Source organism: Epinephelus fuscoguttatus, linkage group LG18 (assembly GCF_011397635.1).
Source record: "Epinephelus fuscoguttatus linkage group LG18, E.fuscoguttatus.final_Chr_v1".
Lineage (NCBI taxonomy): Eukaryota > Metazoa > Chordata > Actinopteri > Perciformes > Serranidae > Epinephelus > Epinephelus fuscoguttatus.
In genome coordinates, this window is record NC_064769.1 from 11,159,271 (window position 1) to 11,186,241 (window position 26,971).

At 41.1% G+C, this 26,971-nt stretch overlaps 1 protein-coding gene across 4 annotated transcripts in view; it reads right to left on the bottom strand.

Annotated features, from left to right (window-relative positions):
- Window positions 1–1,573: 1,573 nt before the first annotated feature.
- The window catches only part of fibcd1b (fibrinogen C domain containing 1b), a 160,579-nt gene continuing 135,181 nt past the window's right edge, over window positions 1,574–26,971 (bottom strand). For all 4 annotated transcript variants that reach the window (XM_049604685.1, XM_049604684.1, XM_049604686.1 and 1 more), the window contains 2 exons: window positions 9,132–9,311; window positions 1,574–5,332 (listed from right to left, as the gene is read on the bottom strand). In XM_049604685.1, the coding sequence (XP_049460642.1) occupies window positions 5,067–5,332; window positions 9,132–9,311 (446 nt within the window). In that variant the 3' untranslated portion in view covers window positions 1,574–5,066. The remainder of the gene's footprint in view (window positions 5,333–9,131; window positions 9,312–26,971) is intronic.

Sequence of the window (26,971 nt, forward strand, 5' to 3'; positions counted from 1 at the left end):
ATTTTTTTAGGAGTACAATTGTGCTACATAATCTAGTTCTTGGTGATAACAGCTCTACATGGTTAGAAAATTCAAAATGAGTATTTTGCTCGGCGTAAATAAGTGAAAACTCTTTACACTTCTGTGGAGGATCCAGAGTAACTGGGATGCTGTTAATGGAAAACAGGTTTGTGCTGAGGTCATGTCTTCCAAAATGCTATGTTTTTTAAATATAAAGTTCTTGAACAGCACAAACAAAAAATTCAATTGACCTCTATTGAGCTCTGTTGGTAGCAGAAAACTTTGAGATGTTATCTCAAAACCTTTGCGAATAAAGTCAAAACTCTTTGCATGGCTCATAAAAACTTAAAGCATTTTTTACACTCTGGGTCTGCTAAGGCTGCCTTTCACACCAAGCTGCATGCTCTATTAAAGGAGACTATCTCCCTCCAAAATACAACCATATAGGGCATTTTCTGCAAGCAGAAATGCATCGATTTTGTTTGACACCAGCCTCTAGTGGACAGAATAATTCTTTCAAGAGTGAGGGGTAAAGTCAGGCAACGTAGTATCATGGTGGACAATGTCTGCTTTGGATGGGAGGCAGGGCAGGTGGGTGGGTCAAACATGCAGCAGACTTTAATCTAGGAGACCCTTGTTTGTGTCCCATGTGAAAACAATATCCAATGTAGAGTTGTTTTAACAGTGAAATGTAGAATGTTGACGTACTGTATGTCATGCGACACGTCATGTGAGTTATTTCCGGTGACATATGTCAAACAGTTCTAACCTAAACTTTTGATGCAACTGCGACTGTTAAATAACATTACCCATGTGTTTAAAACTGCAACCGTGACTGGACAAACAAGTTATTCTGTCGTCCAACAGTAGGTGTGCGAATTAAGGAAACGTTCCTGTGGGTTGTATTCAGAGGTATAAACATAAAACTTATGTGGTCATATGGGTTAGAAGACTTTTTGTATAAAGTAATGGATGTAGCCACTGTGACTACACCCACTGTGGACTCCTGTTTTGAAGCCTCAAGTTTGGCATCTTGGCTATCACAATCTTGGATTTTTTGGGGCCAGAGGTGACCATATTTGGACAAAAGAAGCCAAGGACACTATCAGTAGGCATGCTGTCACTCAAAACAGCCACCCTCTTAATTATGTGTAACTTTAAGCCTTAATAGAATTTAAACTGATGAGTTATAAAAAAAATTCACCCCCGGTACAGTTATCATGAATGGGGACTCGAGCCACAGAGGGCTAAACAGCTGTCTGTACCAGGCTGTAAAGTTGGGCATGGGTATATGGGGACAAACTGGCTTTTGGAGCCAGCCTCAAGTGGCCATTAGAGGAACTGCAGTTTTTTGGCACTTTAGCAGTGACTTAGTTTTTCAGCTTTTGAGGTTGCCCTTTGATTCCATTGCCACTTTATTGATGTTTATGTACCAGCATTCCTATTAAATGTCCATTGCCTGCTTTTATTCAGCTTGATCAAAGCCGTTAAAAAAACAAGCTTACAACCACACTGCTACAAGCATGCACAGATGAACTGAGAAAACCCCACACATTTCAGGGCGTTCCCCATTTATAAAATGTGAATGTTTATTAAATGTTGACAAGAACATTAAAACACAGTATCAAGATTCAGCAAAACAATCTATAGTACTTCACCAAAAAGAAAAGAAAAAGAAAACAGAGTTAGTTCTGCGCTGGGACTGAAGGAATGGGAAGACTGAGGGCAGGGGGAGAGCAGAGTGGGGCAAAAAGCAGAGCAATAAAGAGGCAGGGAGTCGGGAGCCGGGAAGAGAAGAGAGGAGAATTTAGGAGCTATGGAGTGAGGGGGAATTGGCAGCAGAGGCTAAGGCAATTAAGGAGGTACACAGTAAGAAAGATAGAAGGTTTGGGGACCTGGGGGATCGATCAGGGGGTTGCTGATGCACTGTAATGAGCGGGATAACTGGGAATGATTAGAACCTCTGATTTCACTCTTTTATCATCTCTTCCATTGGAGACTTAGCAAGCTGCAGCAGAGAGAGTGACTATAAAGGCATTCACTCAACAAAAACACAGAAGGGGGCATGGCAAATAATACGTTACATTTTAATAACAAGGGGCGACATAGCATTAACATATACAGTGAGCACAACGTTGTGTCGAGGTGAAGATAGAGATTTTTAGGGAGTAGGATCTCCGGGGGGGGGGGGTTAGGAGCGCAGTTTCAACACAGTACCAGAAGGTGGTGTCCACTCTCATGGGTTCACAATCACAATAAGTAATAGTTCTTTATAATTATGTAAATCTCTCTGTTATCGACACAAATAGCAGGGGAGGCAAGTTGTACATAAGCATCACATTACTTCAAAATTCCACAGAGAGACGCACTCAGCCTCCCGCTCTGTCATCTGGCTCATGCACATGGGCATGTACAAACTGAAGCATGTGCATATACACACAGAGACACTGTAGACGCACACATGTGCACACGCGCTAACACACACACACACACCCTCTGTCTAGCACAGAGACACACACACATTTGCATACGCTCTCACACGCCAGTCCCCTTCTCCCCAAGTGAACTCATACATTTTGAGCTTGTTTTATATTCGCTATATCCTCTGACATTATCAAACCTCCATCTTTGTGCCATAATAACACCAGCAAGTACTTGCAACATGTGTCTGTGCTTTGATGTTGAAGAGAGGTGGCAGCAGTCCGCCGAGACATGACGTACAGCTGTATGCACACAGCCGAGGCGCTGCACAAACAGCAATGGGAGATCCTTCCCCAGCACCAGCGATGACAGAAAAGCTCACAGCTGTTCGAGTGTCAGAGGTATCCGGTGCAACATTGCTCGGTGCTACACGTTAACCCACTGTCAGCTGGGGCAACACCCTTCAGCACACATTTGAAACTGTCTCCCAGCACCATGGGGCTTTCCGAAGCCAAGATGTCAGAAAGATCACATATGTCCAGCAAGGCAGCTAAATGTGCCAGGAGGTTTGAAATCTCTCTCTCGTATTTTTGTGCCTCTGTAAAAAGATTTATATTTGTGCTGCAGATTTGAACGGGCATGTGCTTAAGGGGTAATCACATTCCTCCCCGTCACTCATATCCGACCTTCAAAGCGGCACAGGCCACTCTCGCTTGCTTTTCAGGCAGAGGAAGGGAAAAAAGTTCTGTAAATACTTTCTTCACTTGTTGATTTTTTTTGTTTGTTTGTTTTAACTGGTGGATTTTGTGAAGTCCATGTGCTTGAGTACTCTTTGTGTTTTAGCATAGTAAGAAAACAGCTTCACATGCTCTAAAAGTCATACACACTGTACAATAAAATCTACAGATAATTTTTTAAAGCTTTTAGTACATCCAAATAAACTCGATGAAACTGAGAAAAGTTGATTCACCGACTTAAAAAAAAGACGGAAAATCAGGATTGCACTATTTCTGCCCACAGTTTGCCTTTGTGTTTTTCTTCGTGACATTTTTTTTCTTTTTCTGTTATTCTTTTTTTTTGTTTTGCTTTTGGCAATTTTGTTTTTGCCATAACACATTGTAGAATTCCTACTCAGAAGAAAAAAAAAGACAGTGGCTGAGAGCGTCAAATCTTATTTTACAGCAACTTTTTCTCCCTTTGCATGACAAGAGGAACTGTGTCACGCAAACGGATCCCGTAAGAATCACCTGGAAAGGAGAAAAAAAATTACAAATTGGAGGACAAACCAAAGAGGTGGGAATGTGGGGTCGTTGGCAAAAATGTAACATTTCCTCATCAGGTCCGAGAAGAAGTCATGACGCAGTCTTTGATTCCTCCTTCATTCTCTGATCCCGTTGGTCTCCTTTAAATTGTTGTCAGTGTCTTTACCTTCCTGTCACATGTACATACATTACAGGCTTTGTTATTTGATGTTAACTACTTAAATGGAGAGTGAAAGGTATGCCAGCCATGCATCATGTCTGTGCTAAACATTGTAGTCAGTCGAGACGCTCTACTGAACTCATGACAGGAAATTGATAATGTTAGAGAACTCTGTCTGTCTCTCTCCGTCGTAGACACACACGCATACACACACATACCCACGTACACACACACAAAGTGCTGGGTTACCATCTGTGAATGCTGCATCAGTTGGCCAGTACTCAGCTGGCAGGCAGATCAGACAAAGTGCCCAATATGCTCCCTAATGGCCCAAGTCAGATGAATGAGATCCTCCGTTGTCTCTTCCTTTTTCTCATTTCTCTTTCTCATCCTTTTTGCACCTCCTCTTCTTCCACTTCCTCTCTCCCCTTTGATCCACCCTGCTCCCCCTTCATCCTTTCGACTAATTTACCTCTTGTCAAATTGTTTCCTCGTTCTCTCCGTCTCTGTCTTCCTCTAATTATCTGAGGCCCTGCACTTCTTGCCACTACCCTGCTGGGTCTCATTCACACAGATTGAGGATGTAAATGTGACATAGTGTACCACTGCGCTGTCCCTTCTCACCGGGGAAACTTCCTTTGCAAATGGGGAAAGGAGGAGGATTTTTTTTATCTCCGTTCATATTTTTGCAAAGAGTTTGTCTGTTTCTATTATATTTGGTGCAACCCTTTCCCCTCACAGATTATACAGCAATGGGCAGTGAGACTGAACCACAATCAAAGTGCCATGTCAGCACAGATGGGAGGTCAGAGTTACATGTCAGGAGCGAATTACTGGTGTGTGATCCTGCAGGCGATGCTTGGACCACCATGTCAGACTGAGTAAAGCTAGCGCAGTGGACTGTGAGCTCTGGTAAGCTGTTTGTGTGAACTGAATGATCAAAAATATTCATGATGATGGTTACATTTTTTTTTTCAAGAAAGGAACCGGGGGAAGGACAATGGTAGCTGGCATGACACTAGTAGCTGAGTGATGGAGGAAGAGGAGCAAAAAGGGAGTGAGACATCAGGAGGCAAACAGCAGAGTCAACTAAACTCAAAGAGGTATGTTTTTTAGTGAATAAACAATATCAAGACAAGTAACTCCGCCTAGCTGTCAGAAACTGTGGTTTGTAATGTTTCAAAAAACTTCCTCTTTTTCCTCCTTTTTTCCTTTTGTCTTTCTCATTTATTCTCTGGGTCACGGGTAGGTCGTATCTTCATCTCGGAGAACTTGAGGGAGTACTGCCAGCCAGTCCACGAGGACCACTCGATGCCGTCGGCATAGGAGGTGTGCTGGCCGCGCAGGTATTGGCCGTTAAGGTTGGAGGTGTGGCAGTTGCGGTACCACCAGGCACCATGGTAGAAAGAGGCGCAGTTGTTCTCCGAGTGGTCGTTGTCCCTGTCTTTGGTGGTGAACTTCATCCCGTTGTGCTTTAGCAGAGAGTCACCTAGGGTGGGAGAAGATATGAAACAAAATTTGAATGTGTCAGTACATATTTAAACCGTAGGATAAAGCAACACATTCTCACCCCCAACTAGCCAAACACACACTTGGTCAGCGGCCCTACATGTCAAACCACAATGCTCTGGTACCTCTAAACTGTCAGTTTTGGATGCCCAGGCATGGTGTTTCAATTCACACTTGTTTTATACATTGTGTCTTCTCAAAATAAACATAGGTTTTCATGGGAAATGTGTAGTTTCCACTCATTAAAAGCATTTTGTTTCTTTCTGACTTCTTAGCCTCCTGCGACCCTGCATTACATTTTGGGTTTGCTGCACCCGTATCCATTGTTCCTGGACACTTTTATGTGCCATCTAGTGGTAGCATAAGCACAATACACTAATCTATGCAAAAACAAAATGGCGGCCATCTCCGCAAAGTCACTGTACAGCTGATTCTGACAAAGAAATGGACAAAGAAGAAAAAAAACCAATTCAGAGTCAACAATTAATCTAATTTGCATGTCTCTGGACTGTGGGAGGAAGCTGGAGTACCCAGAGAAAACACACGAAGAACATGCAAACCAGAAACCCTCTTGCTGTGAGGCGACAATGATAACCGCTGAACCACCGTGCCACTGAAACTTAATTATTCATGCTTGATAATGTCTGTAGTCTAATATGGTGCACAAATTTGACCAAATTTAGCAACAGTAACACACTAAAATGCTGTTAATTACAAAGTTCTTGTTTGAGGATACTGGGACTCTATTATTGTGTTATCGCAGCATTTCACATAGGCCAAGTAGGTGTGACAGACTGCTTCTACAAACAAAAAGGACTTTGCCTGATTGGAATATGGAGCAAGAGGAACTTTAAACAGAGTTACAAAATGAACAAAGCCATGTTCAGGCATTGAAAGAAACAGTTTAATACTTTCTTAAATACTTGTGACTATAACAAAATAAACCCATTGTCCCTATATAAGGACGTTATTTCTTCTCAAAAACTACTCACTGGTCAAAGACAGTGGTTAGTTGTTTAAACTTATCGGGTGCTACGTTTCCCAAATAGCAGTAGGAGAATAAAAAATGCACACCAAACAAAGTCTTGGGTCTCGGGAGGTTAGCTTTATGCAAGATAAAAGCATGGTCTTAGGTTGAGGCAACAAAAGTGCTTGGTTAGGTTTACAATAAGACATCATGGTTTGGCCTGAAATTAGTATGTTTGTTGCTAACATAATGAAACGTCACGTGACATACGTAACATATGTCACAAGCATAGTATGCTACACATAGCACACTACATTATTATTAAAATAAATTGACTGACTTTTGTTTTCACACTGTAAACAAACAGCTCTCCCCCTTGATGAAAGTCCAGGGTATGTTTGACCTGTCCACCTCTCCTCCCAGAACCCTATGTAGGCATTCTTGCTCTTTATACTATGGCAGTATTTCAGAGCTTCAAAAAATGCTGCCGACCAGTGCGTCTCATACTGCTGCTAAATGGTGCCTCAGTGTGTCAGTATCTGACACCAAGGGCCTTTGACCAAGCGTCTGTATTTGATGAGTTAGGAACCAGACCAGGTTGGATTAAGATGTAGGTTTATTTAAAGTGAATGAAACAAGCTCTCGTAAACATTTTAAGCAACAGCTATTGCATCTCCTCTGTGTCTTCCCCCAAAATATTCTTGGATCTGAAACCAGAAACCAGCAATTAGACACATCCACAAGTGATTAACTTCAAAATAGTATAGGACCTTTCAATTAATCATTTCTACAAACAGAGAGAGATGATAGAATAAAAAAATAAAGCTCCACAGCTCTCTAGGGTATTGCTGCTCATTATCTAAAGCAGGAGGTCAGACGGTTTCTTAGCCAATTTATCAAAGGCAGCGTGGTGACCTTTTTATCTTCCTCTTTTTAATAACACAGCCCCAATGGTTTCACCAGCATGTCTGTCGCTTAATGTACAGAAATGTTATAATAGGAGGGAAACAACGCAGTTAACAGACTGTTGGTTTCATTCTTTCTTTTTGCATCAATGTTGATCTTTTATATATTTTTGAAACTGGCACTGGTATCTTGAAAACCATAGATGCTAGTCAATGAGAGGGCATTCTTTCCTGCAGCATGATTGTGAAAGTGATAATGATGTAAGACTAATGTGGGGATGCGACACATGCAAGTCAAATCACCTAAGTGCCCTTAATCACGGTCTGCGTGGTAAGTCTGATTAGCACAATTAAATTGCTGAGCTGAAAATACCTTCTCGCTATATAAAGATCCCTCACTGACATATTCTCTACATCGATAACTGCCTCGCAAGCTAACAAGTAACATGAAAGCAACATTTTCGCTGAAACTGCGGTAGGCCTAAAGTTTTCAGTAAATGGATGTTCAAACAGCTCATAATGTTCAATAAACTCCCCCTAGCTCCCCTGCACTCTCTGTCCTTTCCTTTCTTTCCAAAGCAAGCATCACACTGTGACCAGAAGTGGATAGAAGGATAAAGCTGAGTGCAGAATGAAAGACCGCTCACCAGCCATCAGGTGACGGCTAACAGCTCGTCAGGGCATCAAACAACCCTTAATTGCTCAGGATGTGGCCGCCCAGCTCCTTACCCTCTCGCTCTGTCCTACTCTGCTCTCCATTTGGCATTACCATGGTAACCAGTCAGCCGGAAAAATAATCTGACAGGCATGTCTGATATCCATGTTGTGTGCTGCTCGACATCAGGAGGAAAAAGACAGTGGGGAAGAAAAGGGAAGAAAATAAAGCGCTGTCGACAATGGGACGATGTCCAAGGGATGTAGAAAAAAGGAGAGGGTGGAAAAAAAAAACAAAAACAAAACAGAAGCACTTAAAGGCTCATTTGCAAGGCGCTGGATGTCACCTTGGTGGCTGGGGGCCGGCAGCCGCCTCCGATGCCCATTAAGATCCAGCTGCTCCCAGCCCAAATGAGCACCTGTCAGCTGATCAGAAAGCAGCCACACCAGAGCAAAATACCCCTAATAATAATAACAGTAGCCGCCTACAGGGAGGCTGAGGTGAGAGGATGAGCATCCTGAGAGAGTTTGAGTACCCTTAATTTGAGTGGATTCAAATGTCCGACAGGCAGATGAGTTCAAGGTCAGGCCGTGCTGAGGACAAGCCAGGTGCGTTACAGGACACCATATCTGGGGAAAAAGCTGTTGCACACACAGCACATTGTTTCTGCCCCCAGTCCTCTGCTTCCCTGTCCCTTAGATACCTCTACCCTCATTTTTATTTACCTCTCATCCGTTACTCTCTTCTTCTTTTGCACCTGTCCCCTCCTTTCCTCCATCCCAGTTTCTCCCTTCCTCCCCACTTCTTTTTCCTGCTCCATCTCTCATATCTGTCCCCATTCTCTCCTGTGTTCTTGGAGCAGCACTCCCCAAAGGTTCTTTAAATTGCTTCTTCATTTCAACGGCGGGGTTTTTTGTTTACGCTGCAGGTCAAGCAGTGCAATTAATTGGCAGTAATTTAATCAAGGTGACAGGTAGCTGGCTTGGATCTGATGGTTGGGGAGCAGAGACACAGACACTAGCAGTCCCTCTCCCTGTGAAGCTGTCTGCATGGTTTAACAAGTGGACACACCTACTGCACTGTAAAAATAACATGCTATTATTCTGAGGCAGCGTGAACTGGAAGTTATGATTTCTGTGCTCACAATTAGGTTAAAAGAAAAAATGAATAACAAAAATAGTGTATACCAATCAGAGAACAAGCACAGGAAATTGTGCAAGCAAAATCTAAGTAGTTCACTGAGCATACACACCTGCATTGCCAGAATAGTCCCCCACAGTCAAAGGATATCCATCATCATCAGGGTCGACTGAGAAGAGGCCCACTCCAAAGGTTCCATACTGGGCGTAAGCAGTGCTATTTTCAAAGTCCTCCAAGTCAATACGAAGCTCATAGTTCCCTTGGATGGACAGGGCATGGATCTGCTTCAGCCCTGCGGGGAAAAAGAGCGAGACACAGACCAAAACAATCCATTACAAAGTACTACCGTTGTTCTCAGCAAACAGTTTAAAGCTATTTCAGAAGCCTCTCAACGCCGTACATTTTCTGGAAATAAGATGTAACATGGTTTTTGTGCCATTTAGAGTCTCCCCTTGCATGTGTAGGGTTTCTTTCCAAAACAAGATTAAAAGTTTCTTTTCAAAAGCGCGCAGAGTGTCTGCTGCTCACAGAACTGTTCGGAATGACGATGGAGAGACCAGTTAAAAAACTGTATGTGATATTTGGATGGGTCATGAGACAATAGGTCCCTGAGCACAGATGAGCAAAGGGCTCCACCACCTCTCTGTAGGAACCAGACACAGTCTTTGTGGTGGTGTATTGTTTGTCTCTTTTTTTGGTTGTTTCTTGTCTCCATGTGGTTGTTTTACTAGTTTTTGTAGTTATTTTGAGTCTCTTTGCAGTTCCTTTGCACCTCTCTGTGACCATTTTGAGTCTTATCCTGGTCAGTATGTGTTCATTTGAGTGACACTCAACAGGCCTATTGACCTGTGTCCAGGAGGCCCATTCAGTAATCCATCCATGACACCGACTTCTTCACATTGACATGCAGTTGCAGAAATACAACTTGATGATCTTTCACTGCAACAATTTCATATTAGAGCATTTGCCTGTATTTGCTTTGAACGTTCCATGACAAGGTGGAGTGTCCTGGATAGAGGAGATGCTTTAAAATTGAACCTGGCTATGTACTACATGAGTGGTGAGTGAAAATAATAATAATAATAGTAATAATAATAAGTTCAAAAAGGTTTTTTGGACTATTTCTATAACTAGAAAAGCTAAATTGTAAATCGTAGCATGGGATAGTAGGGCTTCACAGACTTTTCCAGGAAGGTGAATTGGTATTCATAACTTTAATGTGAAAATCACGTCTAGATTAATTCCCCGCTCTGTCTCTGAACATCAAAGACAGCCCCCCAACACTTAGGAGGATACGTGGCTGGATACAAAAGTTATCACTTTCAATATCAAAGATAGAAATTTAACAGCAAGGTCAACAACATCATGTGGCCTCTCGGTGATGAAAAAAATGCACAGTATTTTGAAGTCAAGTGTAGTCTGTGCTCGCGTTAATTATGTGCGTTTTAAATGGACTTAAGCTTCATTCAAAAACAAACTGAAAAAAGAGGAGTATATCAGCTCTCACTACTGCACTAATGTGATCATTTCAGTTGCCTTCAGGTCAGCTCAAAGCAGAAAAAGTGTCGTGCTCCCATAATATATATTTATCATAACAGTGAGATAATGGCTCAGTGGGCTAATCTGATGTACTGCTGGAGGAGGCGTTGCCAAAACATTTTTTAGTACATTATTAGTACAATAACTCTTTAGCAGGTATCAGAGTATGATTGTGCTTAAGAGAGCCCTGGTTTTGAAGGTATGATACAATTTGGTTTATAGAAAAAGTGTTCCATTACTCATCTCTCATTAACTTTTCACACATATGATTAAGCGTCAGGTCCAAGCTCATTAATAGCTACGGATGGAAAAAAAACATCCTGGAACTGATTTGCATTATAAAGTACATGTTATGTCATTGGCACTGCATCTTAAATGTATCTTTTTGTTTTAGGGAAAGTATGATTTTAATAAATCCTCAATGTGAGTCTATGCTTGAAGTCATTTCTTGTGATAAAATCTCTTCTGAAGACCATATTAGTAATTAAAAGGCACATCTATCTCACATCCAATTGTCTCAGCTATTTCAGATTCAAACTCACTTCATCAGATGCCCTGAACCAATCTTTTAATTGTTGCTCAATCCTTGGGAGAGAGTGAGCAAGACAGAAAGTGCCAGGAGGAAATAGGGTTTCCATCCCTTCTTCCTTGCCCCCTCCTGCCCTATATTTCCCCCCGCTGTGTTGGAGTGATGGAGCGTCCCAGGGCAAGTTTTCCTCTGAGCTGATCAAAGGTACGAGAGCAATAGTGTGTCAGACGGAGAGAAGCAGGAGGAACTCAACTTGGGTCCCTTGAACGCAAAAATTCAAGGCAGGAAGACAAACAAAAGTGAACTCAGCCTCAAGACTGCGTTAAACAGCCTTCCTCCATGCATATAAATGCACTCTATACAGTAGCACTGTTTATTTGGGAGGCAAATAAGAAAATGAAATAACACTCAAAAGCGTGTGCTGATGGAGAAGCTTCAAAAGCTTCGTGGTAAAGACTGAGGGTCGGATTTAAAGCATGCAGAGGAAGCTGCAGGCTGCAATTGCCGGTTTAAGGTTTGTTTTACTGTCTCTACCGTAATGTGAGTCACCATGAAAGCAGCTGCACCGCAGGAAGGAAGGTGTTTTCATGAATCCGAACACTGTCATTTTACCTCCTACTGCAATCATCACCTTCACAAATGAAGCTCATTCTCCCTTTTTAAAGCTTACAAACCTCAAACTGACTTTGCCTAATTTGAATTCCGTCGCTGTCGAGAATTGCACTCTAAGAGCGCCTCGTCTGAAGTAGAGGGCTAATTTGATGACAAACACAGCTGAAAGAGCCCATTATTATTCAGAGACAGAAGCTTGCAGTCTGGGCCCAGGCACTTAGTTTGGATTTAATCTAGCCCAATGGGAGGTTGATCCCGCTCTTTTCATTTTCACAGTGGATCAGAAGACTGGAGGTGGAGAATCAGTCATTAATACATTCATAGGCAGGTAACTTCATGGGTGCCAGTTTCCGGTTAGTTTTCATTCAAAAGCATAAATACTCAAGTGTGCAAGAAACAGAGAAACACACACACAGAATGCAACACATTGTCACACACATTCAGAGAAACAAAAAATGGCTCATTTGCAGAAATAGATTTTGTGTCGTAGCCCTTTGAGAAAAAGTATCAATCCACACAAACACCTGAGGGAATAGCACCCTGGGGTGATTTGACAAACTTCAAAAGAAAGACTTAGGATGTTTTCTCTTTCAGAAAAAAAAATGAAAATAAAATACCAGATGCAACACAACTCTATTTAAAGACTCTGCGGCTTCCAACTGTATTTACATAACTTTAATTCAGTCTCTAATTAAAGCCCCAGAGAATCTCAGCGAGACTCTAATTCAGAATAATTAAAGGGGAAGACAAGTGAAATAACAACAGAGACTCCTTTGGTTAAAATCTAAATGCTCAGGTGTAACTCCCTGTTAATTAAATGCTATTGTTAGGTTATTTAAAATGGGTTCTAAAATACAAGGGAGAACTTTGAGGTGTTTTGCTTCAGTATTAACATGCTGATTGCTCCATTGGGGAGAGACTCTGGTCTCTTCTCACTGATTTGCCATTTAGGGGAAGCTTAGCAGAGAGTTAGAAAAAAAAAAATCTGTCCTCCTATGTGCTTCAGATGGGCAATTAGAGTTCTCTCTTTTCTGACTGGCTTTATATCATGGCCATAATAAGGCACGTTTTTCATTTCTCTTTGTTTTGATTGTCTGTCTTGTTTTTACCTCTCTAGGACAAAATAATAATAATTATTATTGTCAAGTTTTATTATTGTTCAATTTTTTTCTGAAAGCAAAAATAATAAAGTAATTTTTTCAAAGGCTGTCAAATCCCCCCAGGGTGCTATTGTTTGTGTGGATGGATTTTTTTTGCCCAAAGAGCTAGGACACAAAAATTATTTCTGCAAATGAAGCCAATTTTATTTTTCTGAATACATGTTGAAATGCTTTGCATTTTGTATGCATTTCTCTGTGTGTCTGTTTCCTGCATACATAGCAAGACTGAAAGTCTACAGTCCTGCTAGCAGCTCCATGAGGTGGCATGCTAAACTTAACATGCTACCATTTAATGAGAAAACATGATATGACAATAGCAGTGATAACATGTTGATGTTTAGCAGGTATACCATTTACAATTGTCACTATCTTAGTTTAGGAAGTTAGCATGCTAACACTTGCTAATTAGCATTAAACACAAAATAAAGCTAGTGCTGTTGTCATTAGTTTTGCATGTAATTGGTAGGTAAAACCCAAGTTTTATCATGGTATGATAGTACACAGACATACACAATCTTTGGACAATGATACGTCATTTGCTGATATCAAAAAGTCTGCCACGATGCTGTCTGCCAGTGGTCTCAAAACATCTTGCCTAAGGACTACAGCTGAAAATTAGCCAGCTAGCTAACACTGGCACATTTGCAGAAATGTTGATTAATTTGTGTTGAAATGAAACTGAAAATGCAATTTCAAATCGATTCAATTCAGGAGCCTGTGATTGATACGCAACAATATCAGTAAATATAAGCTCTGCCCTCTTAAGATTCAAATCAGTCAGAGACCCATCAGTCAAATGAGATTCTTTAAGTCAAGCAGAATGAGCGTGCTTCGCTTTCATGCTGCTTTCCAATACAGACAGCTACTGACCCAGACCCAGGGTGAGACGGAGGCATCTTCCTGTAGGAGGAGAGGCTTTGCCCCGTCAGGCTCTGAGATTATGTTATCTTCTGCCTTCTAGTAAGAAGTGATTAATTTAAAGCTCACAGCAACTTAATACCACACAGTCTCTGGCTTTTGTTTGATATGTAGTGTCGGTAAAAAATGTTGCTGCACATTTCCGATCTATTGTTAGCGCAATTAGAACGATAAACGTCCCTGTCACCCTGAACATCCCGCTGAACCCAGTTCAATCTCTCAATCTCTACATGGAAAAAAAGTCCAATAAAAAAATAGCTCAGTAGTCGTATTGAACAGCCAAATCCAATTTGACTGACACAATTCTGAGTCAGGTACAACCGTAGGAAGTATCCTCATCATCTTTTTCTTGGCTGCTTGCCATTCTTTGCCTGGTGTTAGGCTGCTAATAGTGTTTACATGTTAAGGAAGGTGTTTTTGGACAGAAATGGTGACACACACAAGCAATGGGAATTTCAAAAGGTGTATCTTTATGATGATGATATGTACCGATGTTTTCACTTTGCACCAGTAACATCAGATCACTGATCACTGAATTGATATGTATCAATCCAAACCGATGTATCGTTACACCCCTGGTATTTGTTCTTGAACCAAAGTACTGGACAAATTAAAAGTGTGACCTAATGATGGCGCTAGATAAAATGTCATGGGATGACCAAAACGGGCCCATTTATTGTTACCAATGCTATCCAATGCTTTAAATAACAAAGTGTGAATGGGTAGCAATCTTCTTTGAAGTTTTTTCTGCAGATAAATCTCCATATTACACAAACAGCACTATACAGGAATAATTACTCAATGTCATCTAAAAAGAAGATAAATAATGTTGGCAAAATCAGCATCTCATTCTGAACAATCAATGTGTTTACTGATAAGGAATCTCATTTAGAGTGTGCCTGATTAACAAACACGTCGATGGGACAAAAATCTTTAAGCGTTCTTTGGCATTAAATCATCCATGTCATTAGTCTCTTTTACAATCTCTGCTACAGTAACAACAGAGCTGAGGGCTGAGACGCTACAAAGTGCAGGACCTTTCATGGCGTGTGCTGAAAGTTCAACATTATCTTCATCATGTCCATTGTGATGAAAATAAGCACTTCAGGTGGCAGAAAGACAAAGAATCTCTCACATGAAAAGCAGGCCAATCTTAAATTTAGAACACACCAATACATGTGGGAGCCAACTATTGGTCCTTTTTGGTAATAAATCATGAAAGATGACAATAATAATGATATATATCTGCAATTACCTCATTAAACTGGGTCATGGTAATCCATAACTCATTTTCACAGCTCTGAGGTTTATGGGAAAGAGGACAAATTTAGCTTGTTTAGAACATGAAGACAGTAATTTGTCATTTTTATCTTTTATTCATTCTGATAGGGCATGTTGTGTTCTCCAAAACTAAAAAAGAAACAAAGCTCAAGCTCCTCCTGACATTGATTAAACCATTACCACCAGAGATTCCAGCTCCTTAAACGTGATTTTACAGTTAATGAGACTGACATCAATGACTTGATTAAAAATGTAGAAGACCTCCGTGAGATGTCTCCGTGATTCTGCTAAAAGGCCCAAATATTAATGATTTATTTGCTTTTATTTGAAAAGTATGTAGGGGGAATGTATTGGATGCTTTTAGGGGACGGGTTACAGTCTCAGTGTAGTGCAGCACTACAGGGCATGGAGGAAAAAGAATAAAAAACAGATCTCTAAACCCAACAGAGAAATGATTACACTTCTCTCTGCCGCTTGTGACATTTCTCAAAGTTAATTATTCATCATGCTTTTCTCCCTCTGTTGCTGGGGGGCGGCTCCTGAGACTGTTTCAGCTGAAAAGGAGAAAAGGAGCAGCACTCTTCCGTCTCCTCCTCCTCCCCGCGTCCCCCCTCCATAACTCAACCCCTCCCTCGTTTTGTCTTCCTTTTTCCCTTTTTCCTCCATCCCTCCCTCTTCTATAATCTTCCTGTCAAGCTGTTTTACTCTGCACAGATTGTGGATGGGGAGGAGTTAGATCCGGGCTGTTTCCATCGCCATGAGGACAGTCGGCGTGCTCTTTGCCCTTGGGGTGGGGGCTAGGCTGTGAAAACCGCGTCTGCTGAAAGGCTTGCTGTCGTCCCCTCTCGGGGAATAGAAAAAGGCGCGCCGTCGTCGGCTTTCCCCTTGTCATCAAAAGATGGGAGCGCGGGGAGAAAAACAGAGACAGGTGTGTGCTGAACTCTTGCTGCTCCCCCAGAGCCAGTGGTGACATTTGGTGGGACAGAAAGCAAAAAATAATTTTAAGATTAACTGTCACACCTCTGACACGTCTATGCCTGTCTGCAAGCCCCCTTCCATTCAAGACAGTCCCTCTTCCTAGGAACTGTATGTTATTTATCATAAGGAGGAAGATACCATATGTAAGATTCTTTAATCCCTTGTGACAGACTTTGATATCTAATGTTGGCTATAGGGAGGGATATTCTAGTTTTAATACGTTTTCTGCTATACGCTTTGAAGTATAAGCTCCGGATCCCCCTCGTTCAAATATACAGAACTTGGAAAGTGCAAATCCTTTAACCCTTCCTACTCATTTTTTTTACTTTGAATGGAGAATATTCAGACTGGCGGTAGATCAAACCAGATATGGTCTGTTACCGGCGCCAACATGGCAAACATTTTTTCCATCTTGTTGAGGAATCAAAAAGAGTGTGGGGGCTGCACTTTTTTGCGTGCTTGGTTGCACTCATGCACACACAAGCATCCTGCGTTTGGCAAGCAGAACAAGTGCATAAGAGGCTGATTCTACTATATTCGAAAGTCTTTCGAGACAGAATATTCTTTAACTGAATGAACATTTCGGCGGTGCTATTTGTTCAGCGGCGCACACGCAGTGCCATTCCCCAGGCTGAGTCTAACTTGGGAATAATGATCTTGGGAATGTTTGTTCACTTTGCCCACAGCGCCCTCATTACTGCTCTCAGGAGTCACTTGCTTCATCTTTGAAGATAGATACATTTAGCAATATATTATTAATACATATTGTTGCCTTTGAATCCTTATGGGTTTCTGAATAGACAAAAACTCATTGGGACACATTTTGCAGACCTGCAGCATTTTCACTGAATTAAATCCGCCAGCTTTAATGGGAGTTACCTCACAGTGCCATAGATGGAGGCGACTCAGCGTGACTGCAGGTGTGAAGATGCTCTGTAGATCTGATGAATGGCGTGTAGGATGACGGTATGAAGGAGGAATTATACGACTAATCTGTGACTCTCCTTTCATTTCGCAACCCCACTGAACACAGAAATGCTAATACTATAATCATGAACACAGCATGACACATCTAAATCAAACTCTAAGCTGGGACTGCTGTTCATTATTATTTCATGGTCAAGGGTCATATTTAAGTGGGCAGTGTGTGCACACAAAGCAATATAGGTTCACAAAGGCAACAAGCCACTGAAAGCAAAGCTGTTTTTGTGGCAGTCCAGTGAAGCTTTTAAGTGACAGAGAGAGACAGAGAGAAAGTTATTATGCTGATGTTCTAATGTAAGGTATAATTAAATGTTAATCCACCACAAAACACGTGTACACTGCGCTTTAGAATTCTCTTTCTCCATCAGGGACAGCTCCGACTGCAATAAAATCATAAGTGGCAGAAGGTATTTTGGTGGTTTTTGTCTGTTTAAAGCAACAAAATACAATATTTTGGCTGCACTATTGATTTAAGTGAGGGCAATCTAAATCAGCAGGGGTTTGAAAGTGGTGGGGATCAATATCAGTGGAGCCACTTTTAGGCTTCCTCAATGACTTTCAAGATTTCAGTCTTCCTGAATATGCTCTGTATTGGTAGGAATGCTCTTTAAGGCCCCGGTCACACAGAGGTGCACTGTGCTGCACTGTTTTTTCTAAAATTGAATGCCACTAGTTAAAAAAAAAAAAGGCAACTACCCCATCACGTCCTTACACTGACCTTCCTGTGCAATCAATTTACCATTCTCTTTTTTTTCCACAGTAATTTGTAGCTGGATTTCCTTAAATGTTCAGGCAGAGAGTACTTGCTGTAGCTCTTGTTGAGGGTGAAAGGCTGTAAGCGAATACTTTGTTGGGCACAGGTAAGCGGAGATCCGTGTGGGTACATGAGACCCTAAAAAAGAGGGTGGATCATGGGAAGTACCACCAGTTGGTCCAGGAGCTTCGCCTCAATGATGGCCAATTCCAGGCATATGTTAGGATGACTCAGGGGCAGTCTGACAAGCTTCTGTCTATCGCTGGGTCATATAGCTCTGGGTATCCAGCAACCGCTACCAATAGTTTCTCCTCCATTGTTCACCAACTATAAACTTGTTGTCGTGCCCACCACAGAAGGCCCGCCTCTCAAATCATTCGATTGGACAATGGGAATAAAAGTGACAAAAAAGATATGACGTGGAGTGCTTTTCCACTCTAAATTGAAGTTTTTTCAACTTCAACTTGAGTAGTTCATAGCGCTTCAGCAAAAATGCCAGGTGCTAGGCATGTCGCAGTGCAGAAACATGAACAAAAAGCTTCATTCTCATTAGCAACAATTACAAAAAGCCGCCTCCAGCTGCTTAAACACTCTGAGTGATCGGGGCCTTACACTTCCAAGCTCAACTCCTGAACTAGGTCTCCATGCAGATGGTTGTAAAAGTTTCATACAAGTGAGCAACATAAAATATAAAATAATTTTCAAAACATCTGTATTACTAGTGAATTTGGATGTTAACCATTGGTCCGTTTCTTGCATTTTTTTCCCCAGCCATTTACGTTTGCTAACGTGTTTGCTAACTTCTTCCAACCACCTCTCTGTTAGCTTTTTCATCATTTAGTAATTAGGCTGACCCTTAAACTAGCCAACAGTGTATCCAGGTTTAGCAACACTATTTTTTAACCACTTATCAAAACGGTTTAGCTATTTAAACTGTCAATCAATTACTTACGATCTTTTTCCACACTTTATACTGTTAGCTAACTATTTCAACTAACTATTTCAACCGTTAGCTTTTTCAGCCTTTAGTCATTTCATTTATGCTAACTTTTAAACTATTTTAACTGTTTGTCCATCACTTTTAGCTGTCTTTTCAAACCATTTTTAACAGGCCTATGAATGAATGGCTGATGTGCAATACGGTCATGTGTAGTATGTGCTTTTATGATTTTATGTTGTATGATTTGTTTCTTCTGGATTATCATTGTGAGGCAGCATTACTTCCAAGACGAATTTCACTACGGAGACAATGAAGTATATTGTATCATATCTATTCAATTGACGGCTCGTGGGCCACATCCCGCCCAGAAGCAACCTCCGAGTGGCCCGGCAGGGATGGGTACCGAGACCTCGTATTAAGAGGCCGGGATCAAAATTATTCAGGACTGAGTATTAATAAGCTCAGACGTTATCAGCTCCTTTATTGCTACTTTTAAAATTTTTGTTACATGTATCATCATGCTGCAGCCTCTCTCCTGCTGTCTGCATGTAGGGCCTGAAATCCTCCACAGAGCACACACACACACACACACACATACATTACAGAGTAAAGTCAGACAACAGCAGAGAGACTGCGGTGCCGATGAAGGGAATATATTTTCAAGATTACTATAGTTGACGACAACTACGCTTGTTGCTGTAAATAAGTGCAGTAAAAACTTGAGCCAATGCTTTATAAATACATGTGTTCAGCACATAGAAAGCAACATTTCAATCCACTCTGTCCACAGTCTCTCATTCACCACTGTTATGATTTACAATCATAGTTCACAAAAGCACATGGTGCTAGTGGGGCTAATAGCAAAAGTTAAAAACAAAATGAAAGCTGTCTGCATGTAGTCTAACTGTTAACCTAGTTTGGTACTTGTAATGTACCTGAGGCAGTCGACCTGCAGACAGTGAGTCTCCTCAGTAGAGGAGGGACAGAGAGCAGAATGAATGATTGATACAGATGTCTGTGTTCTTCATGCTTTCATAACGTTACTTTCTTCACTCAGTATTGTGATGTCAGGAGTAATATTTATTTTATTGACATGTTTCCAGTGAAATATTATTACGTTTATTAAGTGATGTTGCTGTTGTAAACATGACTGTTGCTGCCATAGACTGTGTAAAACTATGTCCTATGTATGTCCTGCCCTAAATTTCTTGCTGCTGATAAAATCTGGATCATCGACTTTTTCTGGTTTTAAAATCCGGCCCAATGGAATTTGTTTTGAATAGCCCTGATTTATACCTTTAGCTAACTACTTAAAATACTCACCTAGCTTTTAATTCATTATTTGTAGCTATCTTTCAACCATTTTCCATTACACCTAGCTAACTGTTTCAACTTAGCATTGCCAACCTTCCCATAAAATAGGGAATCATTCCTATCATTGAAAACTAAAAGACATGTTCTGTATTCTGTATGCCACTATCTGTGGGAGAGAAATATAACAGGGCGATTAGTATGAGATAGAAGGAAACCCTCCAGGTCTGTCATACCTCAGCCTTCCTGTCATGTTATGTTCCACTTGTCAAATGTTGCTAAGGTACGTCTGACAATTTAAAAAACATCCTACTAGCGTAATCAGAGAAATACAGAATGTATCAAGACATATATAGTCATATGGTCCAACAAACCCAGCAACCCTACCTCAAGCCAAAGAGCACCCCTGGTTGGGAATCACTGCTCTGAAGCATACATAAACTACGTTGAGGTTTTATATGTGAAATGATCAGCTGTGTAACATTCAATTTACATAAATATTAAAGACCTGGAATATGTTTAGTTGGTTTGCCTAAATCAGTTATAGGTCATTGTAAACCTTGATCCTTTGGATTAGACATGCTGTGGGCTCTGGCTAACCATGCACTTAGACCAGCAGTGACTCTGTGGGTATGTATCACCAAGACGCTGCTGTTCATTATATGTAATATCTAAGGAAGTGTACAAACCATAGCAGATGCAGCAAATTGTTGAGCATCTAAAGATGTTTTCATGTTGTTTTCTATGATCTTTACAAATAATGAGGTGTCTGTGAATATACCTTGTCTCGGCTCATTTAAAATTGAACTCTGCTCGACTTGCTCCTGTCGCCGAATCACTGAAATATCTCCGCCAGCTGTCACTCCCTTCTCTGTAGCGCCACGTCTCCCAGTACTCATTTGAAATGAATGAGTGCCGGTCACTTTGTCTGTTGTCGCTGCTGCCAGTGTGAGCTCACAGCGAGACACGGAGGAGGTGACAAGTTCGCTCATGTTGCTTGTAATGCAGCCTCAACAATTTAATCTCACATTTGTACTGGATGGTTCAACTACTGCTAGCGAGCTTGATTTGGAGCCTCTCCCACACAGACACTCATCTGTTTTGAAAACCTCTCCATTTTCCCTCTCATATTTTTCTGTCATGATGATTATTAATGAGCAGGTATATTATTTTAATAGGCGTGGACAGGCAGAGGTTGTTTTAACTTGTGAGATGCAAAGCTAATTCACAGTGATGTATGACAGTGATGAGTCTTGATTAAAACTAATGTATTAACCCGTCCAAGCAACATTTCAAAGGATAGTTTGGATTTTTTGAAGTGGGGTTATGTGGGGTTCTTATTATCCACAGTCAGTGTATTGCATAGGCCTAGGAGTGCTATTAGGCCACTGCTTTGGACAGGGGAGGAAGCAAAACATATTTTGGCCACCTAAAAAGATGCCACCCAAATACGTCTATAACAATTTAAAGGTCAATTTTGTAGGATTTAGAGTATGTTTATTGGTATGTAAATGGCGTTTTATACTAAGTATGTATTCTTTAGTGTATAATCATCTGAAACTATGTATTGTTGTGTTTTTGTCACCTCAAAATGAGCCATTTATGTAGATAGAGTGGGTTCTCATCCACAGAATGTGCCATGTTGCACCGCTATGTTTCTACAGTAGCCCAGAACAAACAAACCAAACTCTGGCTCTAGATACAGCCATCTCTTTTTGCTTTGGCCTCTGTAGTAGTCCACGTCAGCTAAACACTGATTTTTTTTTTAACGTGAATCTGCTTTCATCAGTGTTTTTACCAGTTTAAACCATTGGGTCCGTTTGTTTTGGGGAGAAGGAGACCTATTTAGCTTTAGGTAATTACCTACTGAACAATGAACACTGAAGGAATTCTAAGTGTAAGTTCGTGCTTGGGACATGGGGGAAGTTTCAGCTGGTTCCAATCTGCAGTCCTCACAGCTAGATGCCACTAAATCCTATAAAGCCTACACACTGCTCCTTTAAGTGTATGCTATACTGAGGGTATTTTTGTGGCTCAACCTTTTCATCAGACAGCCCATTCAGAAGGGGATGCTGTTATTGGCTTCACACAATAACACAAACAAAAATACTATTGAAGGCAGCTGTAGACCAGCAGCTCCTGTGTTCAATGATGTTAAATCACTGTTTTTCTCAAAGAAGTCTGGCTTTTTAAAGGGTGATATAATGGCTTCAACTTCCAACCGGAAATCAATGTCTGACGCCAAGGTAACAAAGTGAAAATATTCTAAATATAGCATACACTTAAAATGATATTGTGTTTTTTTTTTTTAGGTGGGACTTATTTTCAAGTGGCTAAAATATAATTTGCTGCCAACCCCTCACTACAGCAGTGCATTGCTTAGCTTCCCTGTCAAACCCCAGTCTGCTTCTTTAAACTGGGTGTGTGCCGACTGACATCTACTGTATGTGATCCATCGACTATGGATAAGTACCTCATACAAACCCATTTCAAAACATCTGAACTATCCCTTTAACCAAGCAACCATGGCTACCAATAATACATCAAGAATGCACACACACTTATTTCACTTCATCCCTGAGTCCCTCCATGTTTATTTCCCTCTCATCATTTCAGAATTTCACCGGTAAGATCCACGTGGAATTTCCTCGTGTATCGAGGTCCTTTTATGATATATTATGCATAAAACATTGCCTTTGCTCTAAGAATAATTCATGCAGACATAATTGAGCACAGAAGAGGAAGTCAAAATGTCTGCTATGACTACGCCATCGTCAGTGATTATGGAGGCTTATGATACTGCATGTGCAGTTTGGGTTCACATGTTGACAAATGTTAGACTTTGAAGGCACTTGTATACAAAAAATGACAAGAAAAGTTTTTTCTGTAGTTTTCTATATATGTAACACAGTGTGTATACAGTATACTGACTTTTAAAATACAATTGCTCAAAAATAAACTGCACTTTTTGCAGTTGTGTTGTCTTGAGTCTGTTTAAGCATTTTCTATTAGCTTTGATTTCTCAAAGCACTTCACTGGTGTGCCTAATCATTTGAATAATGGTGTGTGTGGGTAAGTGAGCCAGATGTCATCCTATTGGTCCACTCCACATGCTCTTTAAAATCAGCAATGTGCCAAAGTCAGAAATCATCAAAATTGCTTCTGAAGTCCCAGCAGCAGCCAGGCCAGCAGGCTTGTTAATCCCACTCAGACTGGATTCATTTGTTAGTGATAAGAAGGGCAGGTAAGACACCGGTGACACAACAAATTTAAATCCCCCAGGTCATGCAGATTCCAATGTTGGCTAACATCACGTAAGATTAATGTATGTGATGCTCAATGGCTCAGATTGATGTCAGTATTAGATTTCAGGTTTGCTCTCAACCTCTCGCCTTTGTGAAACTAAATGCTTCCAAATGCCATCCACCAGACAAAATAAAGGAGGGGATTTTGCTCAAGTGGCAGGATTTGAGTCATAAAATCGTGAGAGAGAAGAATGAGAGCCAACAACCCATCACATCTGATATCATCAGAAATTAACCTTCGGGGTGGAAAGACTGAGCCAAGAGTGGTGAAGGGAGATACAGAGGGAAAGTGGGGGAGAGAGAAAGAGAGAGGCAGGTACAAATGCTGAGGGAGTTGGCAGGCCTGTGAGGTTGTAATTCAGGGAGAAGACCACATTAATATTTAGAGGCGCTCTCAGGTAAAACAAAATGAGCAGAGCAGGCCCAGCTTGACAGGAAGGACTGGCAACAGTCGGGGCATAAAGATCCACTGTGCAGCAGTTACGCACAGACACATAGCTTCAAGGTATAGCAGTAAAAGACACAATTGTCCTAGAAGGTAAGTACATTTGCATCAAAAAATGTGAACTTTACAATAACAGGCCACAGCACATACACATGAGGTCTTCACAGGTATAAAATTTGAACCTGACCTAAAACAGACTCTTGGAAAACCAACCTGAACCCACTGTGCATAAATACATCATTGTTTTTTTTTTTAAGAAAATCAAAAAGAAACCCCAAACTGTCAGACCTGATCCAAAACAGACTACAATTAATCCAAAATATGGTTGACCCAAATATACCAAAATAGCACCAACACTGGTAGCAGCGCCATATGCCATTAATAACAAGCAGCTGCAGTTGAAATAATTAGCAATGCATGTCATTTTGTTTGAGGTGACCAATCAGCACTTTGGTTCAGACTGAAATATCTTTTCATGGATTTCCATTAAATTTTGCACAGACAATAATGGTCTGTCAGGATGAACACTACTGACTTTGGTGATCCCCCTGACTTTTTGTCCGTGAGGTAGACATTTTTGGTTTTGAGTAAAATCTCTTATTAACTATGGACTGATTGTCATGAACTTTAGTGCTACGAATGTCCTTCTAAGGATGAACTATGATAGTTTTAGTGTTCCCTGACCTTTTTATCTATTGCCATCAAAACTTAGGTTTATTACAAAATATCTGTAAAACTATTGACTTTCGCATCAGCCTCAGCGGTTTGGCAAGTTTTGTGAAAGTTAACAAGCTAAGCTAAAACGGTGACCATGGTAAACACTTCCTGCTGCGAGCCCTGGTAGCTAGTTAAGATGCATAGTTTGATATTGACTGGTAACCTTTTTTGCATGCCATAGCCAAGCCAGGTTTCACTCCAAAGTTGTCAAAATGCAATGCTTGGGGAGTGACTTGCAGTGTCAAAAACCAACGAAAAAGGCGTCCTTTAACATTGGCATGATACTTGGCCGGTTGCCGTTATTGCTTAACATCGCCTGGAAACATCAGGGGGAAACACGGCCTGACAACGATGAAAGTTAAGGCAGTGAAAGTCCAACTGGGGTGGGTGGGAGGGTTGATGGATGGGTCCAGCAAACACCGACTTTAACTCGAGAGAGTAATGTTCGCGTTCTGTAAAGCCAAACCCTGTTCTTTTTTCCTATTGCTATTCACGTGCTTTGATGCCTAAACTCAAACGTGTGTTTGGTGTTGAAGGAAAAAAAAAAAAAAGTCAATTTGCGAGGTTGTACTGACGTAGTGCATTATTTTGAAAGAAGACAATGCATGCAATAGGCAGAACTTGACACGGTGTCCCAGAATGTCAACAACCAATGCACCCAGGACACCTTGCACGTCGTATGTGGACGTGAGATTGTGTTGCTTAGCCCTGTCTCTCTCCCTTTTTTTCTGTCTGTTTCTACAGTATCAGCTTTCCATAGAGGCAAAAATATCAGCAGCATGCTTTTGTTCCCATTTAGCCACACTTCATGGTTGAAGCCAAAGACTGTATATAAAAATGTTGTGAAAAACTGGTCTCCTCCCTCCTGTACAAAAATAAAGCCAAAATCTACCAGATATGGGCACTGCCATTTTGCACTGGTGATGTCAACTGGAGCCAAAGTTAGGTAGAGAGGTATAGATTTCCTGTGCATACACCTATCTGACCCAATCAAACAATTGATTGCAAGCATAACAACTGGCACACACAGCTGTTAACCTTTTTATAGCATCAAATAACTTACTAAAAACCAAACGTATCAAAAAACGAACACTTGGACATACGATAGCGTCATTAGAACTATGTGAAATTACATGATCTGTGGGAAAATTGTATTTGATGTGTACTTGATATTTTGCTTTGGCCCATGTCCCATCCGCCAATATGGAGGGGGCGGGGTTTATGACCTTTACTGCAGCCAGCCACAAGGGGTGATTGAAATGTTCTGGCTTCACTTTTGGGTAACTGACATGTCGTCCATCCTTACACTGTACACAGTGATTGGTTGTCACTAATAGCCAAAAAATTCACATTCACCTCTTGCAATGATTCTAAAGCAGCATGAAGAGAGCAGATAGTTAATCCACTTACATCCGCTCGGGTATTAGACATATTCATACACGGACCCCAGACCTACGGCATTAGCACTGGACCTGAATAAATTTGGTACTGGGTTGGGTCTTGGTAGAAATCCAGACAACTTTTACAGACCTCTACCTAACATTTCCTAATCTGCCCCAGTGTGTTGCGTCCTTGAGGGGGTAAATTGGTAAAAATGTAAAATGCATTAAAATTGCTGAACGGTTAATCTAAGTGAGCAGAGAGAACGTGATGGGTGAGAGGGAGTCACTGACAGAGAGGGAAAACAGGGAGAGTCAACATGGAGCAAGGCATGATGAGCATGGAGTACAACATAGAAACAGCATGAAGACTTTGATCATGAGCACATGACACCATTAAAGCCGGGCAAGGACAGCATGACGGTCTTACTAAGCCCCTCCTCCTATTCCAGGGTCAAAGTAATGAGGGGCTTGAGAGACAAGGAGAGTGTCCGAGGGGATACGCATCCTCAGACCCTTCAGCGCTGTTTGCCTGTAATGAGGTTGCTAAGAGTTCAGCAATTAAGCACCGAGCATCATCAGAATTCTATGATTCTTTTTAAAAAGTCATGACAGTCTCCTTTAAATATTAATATGATCAACTGAAAGGCCTTTTCTGACCATTTAGTTTACTACAAACATGATTACCTGACATGTGGAATAAAATGACAGCGAAAGAGAATCCACACTGCAGTATTTAAAAAGAAGAAAAAGATATTTGATAATTACTTGGCCTACAGTACAACAGCATTGTGTTATGAGTAGGTAAATGTTCCCAAGACAGTGCTCAAGAGTTGAATGAGGAGAAAATGTTCATCAAGAGCTTCCCAAAGAGGTAGTAACACTTACAGACAGTGTAAAATAGCACTGGGGTGACAGAAGTCTGAGAAACATGCTTTTGACAGCCTCCCTGCCTCACCCCTGTGCTCATCTTAGCGCAGAGGAGTCAAGACTGTGGTCTAATGTCTGACCAGGCATAAACTGAAAAAGTGTTATGTATCTTTTAATTGAAGGCCCGTAGAGGGATACTTTGCTGATTTTCAACAAGCTCTGTGTCACTG